This window comes from Euprymna scolopes, chromosome 41 (genome assembly GCF_053919585.1).
Source record: "Euprymna scolopes isolate OS-2025 chromosome 41, ASM5391958v1, whole genome shotgun sequence".
In the NCBI taxonomy this organism is placed as follows: domain Eukaryota; kingdom Metazoa; phylum Mollusca; class Cephalopoda; order Sepiida; family Sepiolidae; genus Euprymna; species Euprymna scolopes.
The window spans coordinates 27,641,995-27,657,517 of NC_136522.1; the positions used below are offsets into that span (position 1 = coordinate 27,641,995).

General features: G+C 35.4%; 1 protein-coding gene across 1 annotated transcript; it reads left to right on the forward strand.

The window, feature by feature from the left end:
- The first annotated feature begins 4,664 nt into the window (after window positions 1-4,664).
- On the forward strand, window positions 4,665-5,531 carry LOC145266445 (uncharacterized). The gene has a single exon (XM_080122121.1). It carries the CDS (start codon window positions 4,665-4,667, stop codon window positions 5,529-5,531), a length of 867 nt encoding a protein of 288 aa, XP_079978247.1.
- Window positions 5,532-15,523: the final 9,992 nt, after the last annotated feature.

Sequence of the window (15,523 nt, forward strand, 5' to 3'; positions counted from 1 at the left end):
TTATAAAAGGAAAGAAGCTTAATGTTGGAAACATTGAATGTGACCGTCCATTTTTGTCCCTATTCCACTACAGACTGGAGGTCTTCCTCTAGTCTTTCTGCCATTTCCTTAGATATGTGTTCATTTGTTTTTCCCTCGTGTCTGTTAAAGAGCGCGGTGTCGTCAGCAAATATACCCATCTCAATTTGCTCCTGCTGCTGATTTTCTATTAAAGCAACTTCGACATGAAAAAAATATCAACGGAAAATATTGTAAAAATCTGTTGTGGTATTTTAATAATAAAACAATATGATTAATTTACTCACAAATTTTAGTCGAGAGGTTATTTTTTGACAAATATATTTTTAGAATCATATAAAAAGTATTTACAAAAAATAAATTATTTTAAAAATATTTTTAAGGCAGAAAGTAAATAGATATATAAGTATTTATTTACATAATTAACTCCTTAAAGACTGAAACAATTATTTTCCCAATTCTATGTGCCTTTGTTTTGTTTTTTGTTTTTTTGTTAAAAATCTTTGTAAAAAATAAACAAGTTTAATTTTTAGATTAGTCGTGCCTTGATTTTACTAATTATGCACAACTAAAAATTAAACATGGTTTTATGTACTTCTAATTAAATCCTAAAAGACTGAGGAAATTATTTGGTACACTGTATTGGAAAAAAATAATTCTCAGTCGCTAAGGGTTTAATTAGTCAAAGCAACTTCGACAGTTTCAAGTTTAATTTCAAAAACAAACAAACAAACAACGAGCAATAGTCGATGATAATAAAGATTTCTTCTACTTTTTACAAATATTTTCTGGTGTTAGATAGTTATTGTGTTACAAAATTCAAAGTTTAAAGAAAAAGGTCAGTTGTTGTTTTGTTATGTTTTTATCAGTAAAAACAGAACAAGAGAAATCATCGTTAAGACCAAGATGGCTTACTTCTTACGTTTTATTCATGTTTTGGTGGCATTAAACAAAGAAATGCAACAGCCACGAATGCAGGTGACTCTTAACATAACATCTTCCCCTTTTATATAATAATGTTTGATATTCTTCAGTGTTCAAGCCATATGATCTCTCTCTTTTATTGATATATTGATATATTTTTTTCAAATTTATATATATATATATATAAATATATATATAATAAATTTATATGTATACAATATTATTATACATGTATATATATGATAAATTTATATGTATATAATATTATTATACATGTATATATATGATAAATTTATATGTATATAATATTATTATACATGTATATATATAATAAATTCATATGTATATAATATTATTATACATGTATATATATAATAAATTTATATGTATATAATATTATTATACATGTATATATATAATAAATTTATATGTATATAATATTATTATATATGTATATATATGATAAATTTATATGTATATAATATTATTATACATGTATATATATGATAAATTTATCTGTATATAATATTATTATACATGTATATATAATAAATTTATCTGTATATAATATTATTATACATGTATATATATAATAAATTTATCTATATATAATATTATTATATATATAATAAATTTATCTGTATATAATATTATTATATATATAATAAATTTATATGTATATAATATTATATATATATATATTTATGTATATATATATATATATATATATGTTGACAAATTATCATCGTCTACGGCAGAAGTGTGAGTCCCAAACAAACTTTTTATTTAAAAAAAAATTCCAAGCGTCTTCAATACATGGCAGTTGGATTGTTGTTTTCGTTTGATTCAAAGTCGATTTATTTGTAAAATAATGTCTGAATTTGTCATCATCATCATTATCTACAGCAGAAGTGTGAGTCTTATAGACAAACGTATTTATTTAAAAAAAAAAAAAAGAACAAGAAGGAAATAGGACAAAAACAGTCCAACCGCTTTAATCGCTGATCGTTTGGATTGTATATTCATTTAATTGCGATGTCTATTCATTTGTAAAGTTCCACAAACACTTCAACGAGTGACTGTCTCTTCTACAAATTATTTGTATTGGATTGTTTTTGTTTTGTTTTTCATGTCAAACTCATTTAATCGTACCCATCACCATCATCGTGGTCCTGATCATCGAGTATTTATGACTTTTGGAACGCTCCTTCCTGTGTATTTTACATTTTTATGTATGTGTACATATGTATATGCACATGTATGTATGTGTGTAATGTATGTGTGTTTATGCATGTGTGTATATATGTGTATGTATGCAAATATATGTGTATGTATGCATATATGTGTTTATGTGTATATGTGTATGCATGTATATGTGTATGTGTATGAATGCATATATATGTATGTGTATGTTTATGTAGGTAAGTGTATGTATATATGTGTACGTATATTGATGCATATGTGTATGTATGCATGTGTGTATGTATATGTATGCATATGAATTATGCATTGTGAATGTATATATGTATATATGTGTGTATGTTTATAGATATGTACGTGTGTATATGTATGTATGCGTGTATATATTTATATGTATGTATGCCAATGACCGTCTTGTGTATGTCTGCACGTGTGTATGTATAAGTATGTATATGTATGTGTATGTATGTGTATTATGTATTGTGTATATATGTATGTATATATATGTATGTGATATGTATGTGTATATATGTATGTATGCGTGCATGTATATATATGTATGTATACCAATGACTGTCTTCAGTGTCATGTCTGCTTGAGCATGTGAATTTTCCGACAGGACTAAATAAGCCATTTTCAGGCTCATTAACTCTCAGTGTCTGAGGGAGTGGCACTCGTCTGGCAAGACATTGCATTCATCATATATATATATATATATATATATTGTAAAGAATTAAAGGAATAAATTATAAGATGGTCAAAATAATGAACTTTGGAATATACTTTTTTGTCATTTATTCACTATATATATATATATATATATATATATATATATATATATATATATATACTAGCAAAAGTACCCGTCGTTGACTGAGTTCAAAAACAACCTACAAAAAATGGACTCTGATTTATGAAAGTATGATTGGTTATGAAAAGGAAGGGTTGTAAAGAGATAGCTTCGAATTTGGGGGCATCAAAACCAAAGCAAAATATGATGAAAGTAAAAATAAAATAGATAAACCCCATAATTTATTATACTATACCTGTTCACACTGAAACGCTTATCACAATATTCTGTGGATCTATATTAAAAAAAAACTTGTTAAACTTTGTGACATATTTCCATTCTATGAAGGTCAGGCACGAACGAACACCCCATAATTTTATTATACCATATTTCTTCAAACTGAAACATAATTATCAAAGTATACTTACGCAGATAAATATGAAAAGTCTTTATTAAATTTTGTACCTATTTCCATTCTATGGAGGCCAGGCGCGAACGCAGACCCCACAATTTTATTATACCATCCTTATTTAAGTTAAAACATACTTATCAAAATATTCTTATGTACATCTATATCAAAAACACTCGTAAACATTTTTTTTTTTAATTTTTTATTTCCATACTTTGTAGACCAGGCGCGAACTCAGACCCCACAATTTTAATGAACCACCGTTCTGCCAGATCAAACATACCCATTCCTGTGTGTTGATACATCTTCTATCATTATATGTAATCAGTTTTTTAAAATAGTCAACCATATAGGAGCCTATTCGTGACCAGACACACACACACATACACACACACATTCAGCTTTTATATATATATATATATATATATATATAGAGAGAGAGAGAGAGAGAGAGGGAGAGAGAGAGAGAGAGAGAGAGAGAGAGCGAGCGAAGACATTGTAGCATGGTCTGATGCAAAGAAGAGTGTCCTCCTGATAGAATTGACGGTCCGCTGGGAGGACAATGTAAAAGACGCACATGAACGAAAGAAAAATCGTTACGAAACACTACGCGCTGCTGATTGCATATAAAAGAATTGGAAATGTATTGTAATTCCTGTTGAGGTGGATTGTCGTGGGTTTCTAAGCCACTCAGTCATTTAGCTTCTTACAAAACTGGGAATAACCGGCCAGAAGCTGAAAGCTGTCTCTAATTGACTTAAAATCACAACTCAACAAGCCTCAGCTTGGATCTGGGCGAAGGAAAAAGAATTTCAGCATGAACAGTCGTTAGAATTGAACTATCGCCACAGGTTAAAAAACCAAAATTAAAAGGACATAAAATAATATGAAAAAACATTCAAAATTCACCGTTACTGGGCAAAAAAAAAAAAATTAAATTAAAACGAACGTTATTTATTTATGTTTATTTATGCAGTTATTTACTGTATCGGTTTTATTTTCTTATTTATTTATTTTTAATATTTTTATTTATTTATTTATTCTATTTTTATTTGTTTATTTATTTATTTATTTTTCCATAAAATCACGAACAGTCTATTTCAACAGACTAGCAGTCGCATAGTCTGATATATTTTTCAAAGAATAAAATGCACTTCGCTAACGGCAGTTTTGTTTTATTTAAAAAAAAATATGCTGCATCTATTAAAAAAAACTGACTTGGACATCATTTGGCTCAATTTAGCTAATGCATATAGATCAGTGCCTTATCAAATGATTCAACTATCCCTTCAAATGCACCACATCCCAGAGGGAATACGCAAGATGATTGCAAAGTATTTTGATGGGTTTCATATGCGGTTTACCACAAATGACTACACGACAAACTGGATGAGACTTCAGGTGGGAATTGCATTGGGATGTACAATATCGCCTATACTTTTTGTTTTAGCGATACAAGTAATTCTCAAAGCAGCAGGAAACAATGTAAGCCCTACTAAATTAGGCGAAGTATGCGAAATGTCACCATTAAAGGCTTACACGATCCTCACATCAAATGAAGCTGACACCCGCGAGTTACTCAGCATTATGGATGAAATGATGGTTTGGTCCAGAATGACTTTCAAGCCTAAGAAGTCCAGAAGCCTCTCTCTTAGAAAAGGAAAAGCGCATGAAGATATCTGTTTTTCAGTGGGTGGTCAGAAAATTCCTACAGTCTCAGAAGAACCAATAAAAAGCCTGGGAAGATGGTACGATTACACCTTGAAAGACTCCAACCAGGTTAAAGCGACAATAAAAACTGTCGATGAGAGTCTAAAGACGATCGGGCGCTGTCCACTTCAAGGTAAATACAAGTTATGGTGTCTTCAACACATGATCATCCCAATTCTTTTATGGCCTCTTCTCATATATGAAGTAACTATGAGTACGGTTGAGGCAATCGAAGCGAAAATCAATAGATATACGAGGAAATGGCTACGTTTGCCTCCAGGATTATCAAATGTTGCTTTATATAGCAAACAATCCAAACTAAAATTACCACTCAAGTCTATTGCAGAGGAGTTCAAAGCAGGGAAAGTCAGATTCCAGATGATGTTGGACAATTCCAACGACACTGTTGTAAAGAGAGTACAACCCTCTCTTAAAACAGGAAGGAACTGGAAAGTCCGAGATGCTATAAAGAAAACTTAGCCTTCAAAGAAGTCAATGGGCTCACTCAGACAGGGAAATCTGGATTGGGAATGACCAGCTTTCAAAGATGGTCTACAGCTACAACCAAAGAGCGCCGAGATCTGGTCATCCAGGAAATAAGGAGCAAGGAGGAAAGCAAAAGGCTCGTAAAAGCCATTCAACAGTCATAGCAGGGACAATGGACAAACTGGGAAGAAGTTATGCAAAGATCCATTACGTGGAATGACATCTGGCAAATGTCGCCGCTAAGGTTGAGTTTCATAATACTGTAGGGGACTAGAATATATAAATACCCCAATCCCGTTACAAAAGAATGATGAAACGAATGGGAATTGAAGGAAACAAAGACTCAATTAATGGATAAGATAAACGTTGTTTATTTGCTGTTGAAAGAAATGAACGTTTTAGTTATAACATGTCCGTGCATATGTAACCAATGTTCATTGCAGAACTGATGTTGTAGCAAGAAAAGGAAATGTGTTTTCATCTCAAGTTCGGGTCACTATTGTGTGTTTGCGCGTGGGAAGGGAAATAAATGTTGGAGGAAAATTGAGAATGGTAGTCAAGCGTGTAGACAAAGAAGAGGATATTAGAGTTGTCATCAGTTAGTAGTCAGCTACGCGAAGGTGTTCTTAGTGACAAGTAGAAGATGGAGAGAGAAAGAGTGAGAATGTATACATACAGTCTTTAGCTCGTGCCCCATACATAGTCGCATGGGTGTTGACGACGCGCGAGCGTGCGCCTCCCAAAGGGAAGGCGGTTGGTTAGCCCAACCTCTCTAGCCGAGAGCTAGTCCTAAAAAAAGGTAGAAACAGTTTGTCTCCTTGTTTTATACTCGTTTCCAGAGTGTATTTTGTGCATGTGTATTTCCTTAGAAAGCGGAAGTGACGTCGTCTATGTGTGTGTTCGTGTTCGCGTGTGTGAGTACATGTGTATACGTAAGCGTGTGTGTATATACTCGTGAATGTGAGTGTATGTACGCGAATGTGAATATGTGTACATGTGTGGACGTGGGCGCATATGTTTGTGTGCGCGTATGTATATGACAGCTTGAAATATGAATGCGTTTTTGAGTGAGACTTGAAAAAGGCTCGTACAAATACTCCCCTTCCTAGGAAAAAAGAAACATGCAATGTATATATATTTATGTATATATATATATATATATATATATATATATATATATTTTTTTTTTGTGAGTAATGTTTTCGGCAGTTTATTTTTTTGTCCTGTTTTTTTTTTTTTTTTTGCTTTTGGTGTTGTTGTTTGAAAAACAACATCAAAAAGAACGGAATGTCAAAAACGGAGTGTGTTCGTAAAAAAAGTATTTACTTACGCGTGGAAAATGTGTTTACTCTTTTTTAGGGGCTGACATTTGTTGGTTTGGTTTCTGTTGTGTGCTGACATGTGCAAAGAGTTGCTTGGACAGAGAAGTGAATTGTTCCGTTCGGAAGGAAAATTTTTGTTTCGTGTTGACGGTGTCGTGTGTGTGCCCAGTTGACGGTATCTTTGCATGTGATTCTGCGGTAATGTGTGCATAGTTTGGACTGGCGCTTGTCGCGCGTTCGTTCTTGTTGAATGGAGTTTGGTTGCCGTTGTCTTCGCATGTACGTCTGCGGTAGTGTGTGTACATTGTCTGTATGGGCGTTTGTTGTGTATTCGTTCGTGGTTGCCGGCTGTCAACGAAACTTCCAAGTTTTGAGTTTATCCGCGTGCGTCGTGCATCTCAACTCGTATTGTTGATTCAACTTCTTCCTATGTGTTGATAGGGATATCCTGTTTCTTTGTTGTTGCGTCTGCTTGTGCGGGAGGGAATTGCATAGGCCTATGTGATTTTGCTCCTCGCGTTTGTTGCAGGGTAATGTCAGGAAACCGTGAAAATGTTTGTCAAGCTCGAATTTGTTTTTAAATTCGATATGAAAGTCGACAGCTCCGTGTTCGTTTTTTTTGCCGAGTCTGACGAGGGTTCGTCATTGTAGTTGGTAGTAGTTATTCCTGTGGGTAGTGGTTTGCTTGGTTTTCTTTGTTGAGAAGTTCGTTTTTTTCTTTATCAAATAAAACGCGCGTCTCGCTCAAAACAATTAATCTCAAAACGGTAGGGTCGCCATGCCTGCTCGTTCCATGTCAGTCGGGCGCCAGTTTGTTGTGGACTTGTGGCATAGGAGGAAATGCGTGCTCCTCTCACGTTCCGAGGGAAAATGAATTGTCTCGAGGAAGAAACGAACGACGTGTTAAATTGAATTAAACGAACAGGAATTTCTTTGGTGAAAGAAACAAGTGAAAGAAAAGGGTACCACACATGGTTAGTTTTGTGTGGGTCTCTCATTAACTGGTGAAAAGGAAAAGTTTATAGCTTGGCGTGCATCTCTCGTTAAGTGGTGAAGAGGAAAAGTTTATCTTTGTAGAGAAAGAGTCTGTGTGTGTATGAGTGCTTCGTTCAACCTCATCCATTTCATTTAAATAAAGGGGTCACCAAATTTGTAGGGGACTAGGATATATAAATACCCCAATCCCGTTACAAAAGAATAATGAAACGAATGGGAATTGAAGGAAACAAAGACTCAATTAATCGATAAGATAAACGTCGTTTATTTGCTGTTGAAAGAAATGAACGTTTTAGTTATAACATGTGCGCGCGTATGTAACCAATGTTCGTTGCAGAACTGGTGTTGTAGCAAGAAAAGGAAATGTGTTTTCATCTCAAGTTCGGGTCACTATTGTTTGTTCGCGCGTGGGAAGAGAAATAAATGTTGGAGGAAAATTGAGAATGGTAGTCAAGCGTGTAGACAAAGAAGAGGATATTAGAGTTGTCATCAGTTAGTAGTCAGCTACGCGAAGGTGTTCTTAGTGACAAGTAGTAGATGGAGAGAGAAAGAGTGAGAATGTATACATACAGTCTTTAGCTCGTGCCCTATACATAGTCGCATGGGTGTTGACGACGCGCGAGCGTGCGCCTCCCAAAGGGAAGGCGGTTGGTTAGCCCAACCTCTCTAGCCGAGAGCTAGTCCTAAAAAAAGGTAGAAACAGCTTGTTTCCTTGTTTTATACTCGTTTCCAGAGTGTATTTTGTGCATGTGTATTTCCTTAGAAAGCGGAAGTGACGTCGTCCATGTGTGTGTTCGTGTTCGCGAGTACATGTGTATACGTAAGCGTGTGTGTATATACTCATGAATGTGAGTGTATGTACGCGAACGTGAATATGTGTACATGTGTGGACGTGGGCGCATATGTTTGTGTGCGCGTATGTATATGACAGCTTGAAATATGAATGTGTTTTTGAGTGAGACTTGAAAAAGGCTCGTACAATACGCTCAACTTACATGCTTCCATCAATGACTAACCTTGCCAAATGGAAGAAAGGGGATGATCCAACCTGTCCTTTATGCAAAGAAAACCCTCAGACTATAGAACATGTTCTTAGTTCCTGCAGAGTGGCCCTTGCTAATGGGCGATATACGTAGCGGCACAACAGGGTATTGAAAGAACTGACCACAACAATAAGTAACCATATGAAGCCCGAAGCAGCTAACATAAGCCACACTTTTTTGGCAGAGGGAGGAAAAATGTAGATCGGATCAAAACGTGTAACTAGCCCATTGCTAGTACAGAACCAAAATATTCTCGGAATCAATGATTATTGGATAGTCGCCGCAGATCTCCCTGGCTGGCAAAGTAATTATCCAAAAATTATAAAAGCAAAGGGTCAACGGCCAGACATTGTTCTCTCGTCAATAACAAGGAAAAATTCGTTTTGATTGAATTGACAGTACCTTATGAGAGCCGGGTAGAGAAGCAACACCAACACAAGATAGAGAAATATGAAGACCTAAAAAGACAGTTGACCCGTGAAGGTTACGTTACAATTCTTTGAGCTGTTGAGATTGGAGCGAGAGGTTTCATTTCAGGCTCTTTATATCAACTTTTAGGACAGCTTGGAATTAAAGGCCGAAAAAGAAGTGCAGCTTGTAAAAATCTAACAGAAATTACTGAACAATGTGCCATCTGGCTCTGGGTTAAAAGAAATACTGAGTGGTAATGTGTGTCCAAAGTGCAGATTTATTTAATGATTTTCATTTTCTTTGCTTTTGTTTAACAATTATTAATTATTTATTTATTTTCTTTCTTTTCTCCTTTTTTATTTTCTTTCTTTCCTTTTTTTCCTATTCTTTCGATATGAGCGCGTCTTAACTTATCGGACTTGATATAGACGCAGCCTTTAAATTTAAACGTCATGCGCACAAAGCCCTCATTATATAAAAGGCCAAATTTTTAAACATTTTTACTGCATTGAACGGTTAATTCAAATGCGATTCAGATATCTAAGCCTCGCATCAACGAATGTGGCCGATGCAAAATAGCCGTAATAAGGAAAATACTCACCTAGATTGTATTTACAATAACTTATAAGAGCCGAGTAGAAACAACATTAATACGCGAAAAAAATAAATAAATACATATGAGAAAAAAAATAAAGAGAGAGAGAGAGAGAGAGAGCTGACGTTACAATCTAGGCGAAAAGTAATACCTCATGATATGTTCGCAAGAGTCTACAGCATAGTTATTCCTGTGAGTAGATTTTTTTTTATGTGTTCACGTATACATATATATATATATTTGTTATTAATGTTATGTATATATATACCTTTAGTTATATACATATATATAGTACTTTTATTATTGTTGTTGTTATTATTATTGTTTATTATTATTACTAATATTATCATTATTTTCTTTGATATGTGCACGTCTCAACAAATATGTCAGACGTAGACTTTGAACATTGAACGACATGCACAAAGACGTTGCTCGTAACAAGAGCCATTTAATTATCAAACGTCTTTTCTTTTAACTGTATTGAGCAGATAATTGGGCCTCACATCAGTGACGGGGCCGATACGCGAACAAGCCGTAGAGAGGAAGGCCTCGAAACGGTGCGTATTCTCTCCTGATGACCCACTATTATCTATAAGACAAAATACCCCCCAAACATGACTACATAAAGTTTTAAAAGATATGCTATGAAATATCCCCCCCAAAAGCACCATCCTATAAAACTTAGATGAGGAAAGCTCTAGGAAGGCGCTTTATCTCTCTCTTGACATTAACTTTATCCAAAAAGAAAACAGCTAATAAACATCAGTATATACAAGGTAAGCTGTTCCTCTCGAATGCAACATCTTCTGTTGTTCGCTTGCTTCATAGCGAGTTTCTACTACTGTTCCGGGGTAATTTTTATCCTCAAACTACAAGGGAGATAACTCAAATCTCAAAATATTTTATTCAAGGGAAAGAACTCTTGTTTTTGTTTTTCGCATGTATTCTCGCACGTTCAATGTTATTTTTTTTCTCTTTCTTTTTTTTCTCTTCTTTCTCTTTTTTCCCCCAAAAATCTCAAACGCGCCGTTTGTAACGGTCACAAATTCGAAGGGCTCTGATCGAATACATTCAGTAGGACAACCGACACCTGAAAGACTTAATAAAAAGACGGTATTTTTACTATATTTTTCTCTTCTTTCTAGTTGATTAAGTTTCTTTGTTGTTGTCTTTTTCATGAATACTCTGCTCGGCGGCTAAGTTCTTAATTCTCATAGCTGCTGGTGGTACCAGAAGTGGCAGTCCTGTCTTGAGCCACCGAAACTGTGTTATCACTCCGGTTGACAGGTATTGCACATGCTTTCACATGTTGTCTGATAAAAATAAAAAAAAAATATATATATATATATATATATATATATATATATAACTACTTAATTTACTCACATAAAATTAATATCTACTATCCACCGCGCCCTTCCTATCAATCAATGAGCATGCATTTATCGGACAAAGGCCTATTTGTCCTCTGGTTGACCTCTTTGTGTGTGCTCTATTTAGTTTCTTGATCTGTTTTAAAACTAGGTTAGTGTTTTTTTTTTAATGTTAGTTTATATATAAATATATATATGTGTACCTACATATATGCATATATATATATATATATATATATATATATATATACATAAATACTGGGAACTCAAAGAAAGCGGACATTCGCCAGTAGTCAAATGGAAAATAAGAAGACAAGCTACCACGTGTAGGGACCTAGATGACCCATATAGATTATGCCTTCATGAAAAATTTGTTTGCAATCCTGTACTTCAAAGAACCCCAACATCTATTAAACTGTAGAAGAGAAATAGCAAACAGCTGTGTTCAAAAGATAAAATTTATTCTAGGATAGCAATACAAAATAGTTTTAAAACTAACAAAAACAATAACAAATAAACAAATTAAATAAACATGAATATACATAAATGATCACACATATATGTAGGTACACATATATATATTTATATATAAACTAACATAAAATGCATGCTCATTGATTGATAGGAAGGGCTAACTAAAATCTCAATAGAAGAGGAGCATATAAAAACGATAAACAACCACAGAATTCGCGCATAAACCTGAAGCGTCTAATAGTGGATGAAATGCGGAATATTCAGTGTAGCTTAATCGCCATATATATTTTATAAATTACTATATATATATATATATATATATATATATATATATATATATATATATATATATATATATATTATAGGTCTAGCTTGATAGGTGGTCTTGACTGATGCCCAGATTTGGTTGTTGTATAATCTTGACAAGTGAGGGTTAGGCATGCTGTTATCACAGTTTCTTCCCTTCGTACATAACTGTTTTCATGGGTCTCCAATTTGTTAGCCTTGACTATTTTGGAAGGTTTGGGTACAATGTATTGTCGATTGAGTCCGATTATTGTCCCTTTATCTTTGGTCTGTAGAATATAAGAATGCAGTGTTGATGCTGTTCCAACAACGATGCCTTCTTGGTTTGGAAAGTTGGAGCTTCTGACCCATACTGATGTACCATATTTGAGTGTTTGTAGCTCTTTAGCTTTATGTGATAGGCATTGAATGAGTCAATGTGTGGCCTTTTGATTCTTTTCCCTCTTCTGAAGCTATCAATATCAGGCCATCTGGGATTTAGTAGATCCAGGTGGGTCAGAACATGTCCTCAGACTTCGCCTATTAACAGCTCATTGGGGTTAAATCCACAGTCCATTTATCTCGCTCTGTAGAAGCAAAGAAAGATATGCGTCTTTTGCCTTTTTTTTTTCATAATCTTTTCATTATTTTTACACAGGCCTCTGCAGCTCCATTTCTTTGAGAGTAGTAAGGGCTGTTTGTAACATGTCAAAATCCCCAGTCGTTTGCGAATTTGGCAAAGTCTTTTGAAGTGTATTGTCTTCCTAGGTTTGTTCTTCAGATGACAGGTACCTTGTGTCTAACAAAAATAGCTTTAAAGCTCTTTATTATTCCACTATTAAGTCATTGATGTAAGCATGGCGATCTCTGCATATCGAGAGAAGTAATCGACAACTAGACATAGGTGCTGCCTTTCAACTAAAAAATCAGAGGCTAGAGTGTGCCATGGTCTTGTTAGAAGCTCAGTTGTCATGAAGGGTGGTTGGTGTTTTATCTCAGTATATTTTAAGCAGTTTTCTACAGTCCTTTTTATTTGATCAGACCATATGAATTGGCGAGCTCTTTGTCTGATCTTGGTAATAACCCTTATGACTAGAGTGGATTTTGACAATGATGGTCTGTCTTAGCAGTGATCGGATTATGATCCGTGTTCCATACATCATTAGTCCGTTCTTGCACATGATGCTGTCGCAGTAGGCCCGATAGTGTTTTATTAATGCTGGAACATGGTTCCTTGATGGCCAGTCGTTTCTTATTGTAATATGTAGTTGCTGGTTTCATCAGTTTTAGTGGCTTACTCCAACTCTGTCAGATGTTTTTCTGTGGCAAGTAAAGATTTCATTGTGGTGTGGACGAATGCTGTTGCTAACACTTCTAAGTCCCTGGCTTGTTTGTTGGGGCCATTGCTGGATATCGCTCTTGACAGAGCATCAACTATATATAGTTCTTTATCAGGGACATAACGAATTGTGTATTCATACCTCATTAAACGGATCTGAAACCTTTGTATCGTTGCTGAAAGTTCGCTGAGGTCCTAGTAGTGTCATTAGTGATTTGTGATTTGTCTCCACTGTGAAGTGTAGTCCAACAAGATAGTCAGAAAGCGTTCACAAGCCCATGTTATTGCTAGGGACTCCTTTTCTATTTGAGCATAAAGAGTTTCAGTTTTTGACATGGCTCGTGAAGCATAGGCGATGATGTGCAATTTTGTGTCATCCTGTCGTTGTAATAATACTACTCCCAACCCGTTAGATGAAGCATTGTTGAAAACCACAGTCTCATTTTATGGCTTGTACAGGTATAGCACAGGTAGTGAACAAAATGCTTACTTGATGGAGCTGAATGCATCCTATTGTGCATTGCCCCCCAAAAATGCATATTTCTGACTTAATAAGTGTCTTAATAGCTTAGTCATGTCTGCCAGGTTTCGGGTGAATTTTCCCAATTGATTCACCATCCCTAGGAGCTGGCAGGTTACCATCATATTCGTTAGTGTTGGGAATTTGAAGACACTAATGAGTCTTTCCAGATCTGGTCACAAACCATCAGCACTAAGTATATGTCCAAAAAATTTCACTGGTGATTTGAATATTTCACATTTTTCTGAGTTGATTGTAATGCCAGTAGCCTGAAATTTTTAATGTGCTTTTTAATCAGGCATCATGTTCTTGTTGATTTTTGCCATATACTAACACGTCATCTTGCATGCGTATCACTCCAATTTCATTCTCTAGTACTTGTGACATGCGCCTCTGGTAGATCTCACTGGCTGATGAAATACCAAATAAGAGGCAGCTGAATTGGTACCGTCCAAATGGGGTTATGAAGGTCGTCAGCACACAGGATTCTGATGAGAGTGGAATCTGTCAATATTCGCTGTTGACGTCCAATTTTTTTATGATTTTCATTTCCCCCAACTGGGCCAAAAGGGAGTCGACCATGGGGAGCATGTGGCATTCACGTTTTACACACTTATTGAGCTTTGTGAGATCGACACAGATCCTAATCGTCCAGTTTGCTTTTGGTACTACCACCATCGGGGAACACTATTCGGTGAGTTTGTCAATCTTGCTTATGATTCCCAGCGTTTTCATTCTCTGGGATTCTGCCTATGTTTTCTTCATCAAGGGTAGTGGCACATGTTATGGTGTGGTTATGGTAAGTATGGACTTGCATCCGGGTGTAACAGTATGTTATATTCCTCTCCAAATGTGTCTAGGCCTGTGAATAGGTCTTGCATTTCTTCTTTTGAACCAAATAGTCGTTTTTGGCTCCTGATGGTATATAAGTTTGGGTGGACGGTTATAAGCTTAAGTGCCTCGATGGCTTGCCTACCTAACAGCGGCTTCTCAAGATTGGGGATAATAAATATTCGCTGTTCTGTTGAAAGTTCTTTATGCAAGACAGTTGATTATTCCAGTTAGTTTGAGTAGAATATGCCTCGGACCATGAAGAGTTTGTGGGTATCTAAGAAGTCTGGTAGGCCCTTTTTAATTTTAGATGTGTTCTGGAATCGCAGTCACATCTGCCCCAGAGTCCAGCTTGAATTTTAGTGTCACTCGAATTGATAGCAATATCAATTCGTCATGGTTTGCTCATGCTGATCCCTGATATCGTCAGGACACCAAGGTATGCACTCTAGTTGCTTTCGCAATCATCCAAGCTATGTTTAATTTCATGCAGCCTTCTTATATGGCAGCACTGGGCATAGTGGCCAATCCTACCACAATCATGGCAGGTGACTGAAATGGTGGGGCATACACGTCTCTGATGGTGGGTTTTATTACTGCAGCTGTGGCACTCAGCCTCCAGTCTATGCTGCTGTGTAAGCTCATTTTTTGTTGATTCTCATAGTGCAATTCTTGTCCGGGTCTTGTCATGTGTTTACCCTGACCTTGTCTGCAAATTTTGTTATCACTAACGAAATGGACAGCAATATTACCATCAGCTGGTTCTTCACCATCAATGTGTTCTGGAGATCACAGAA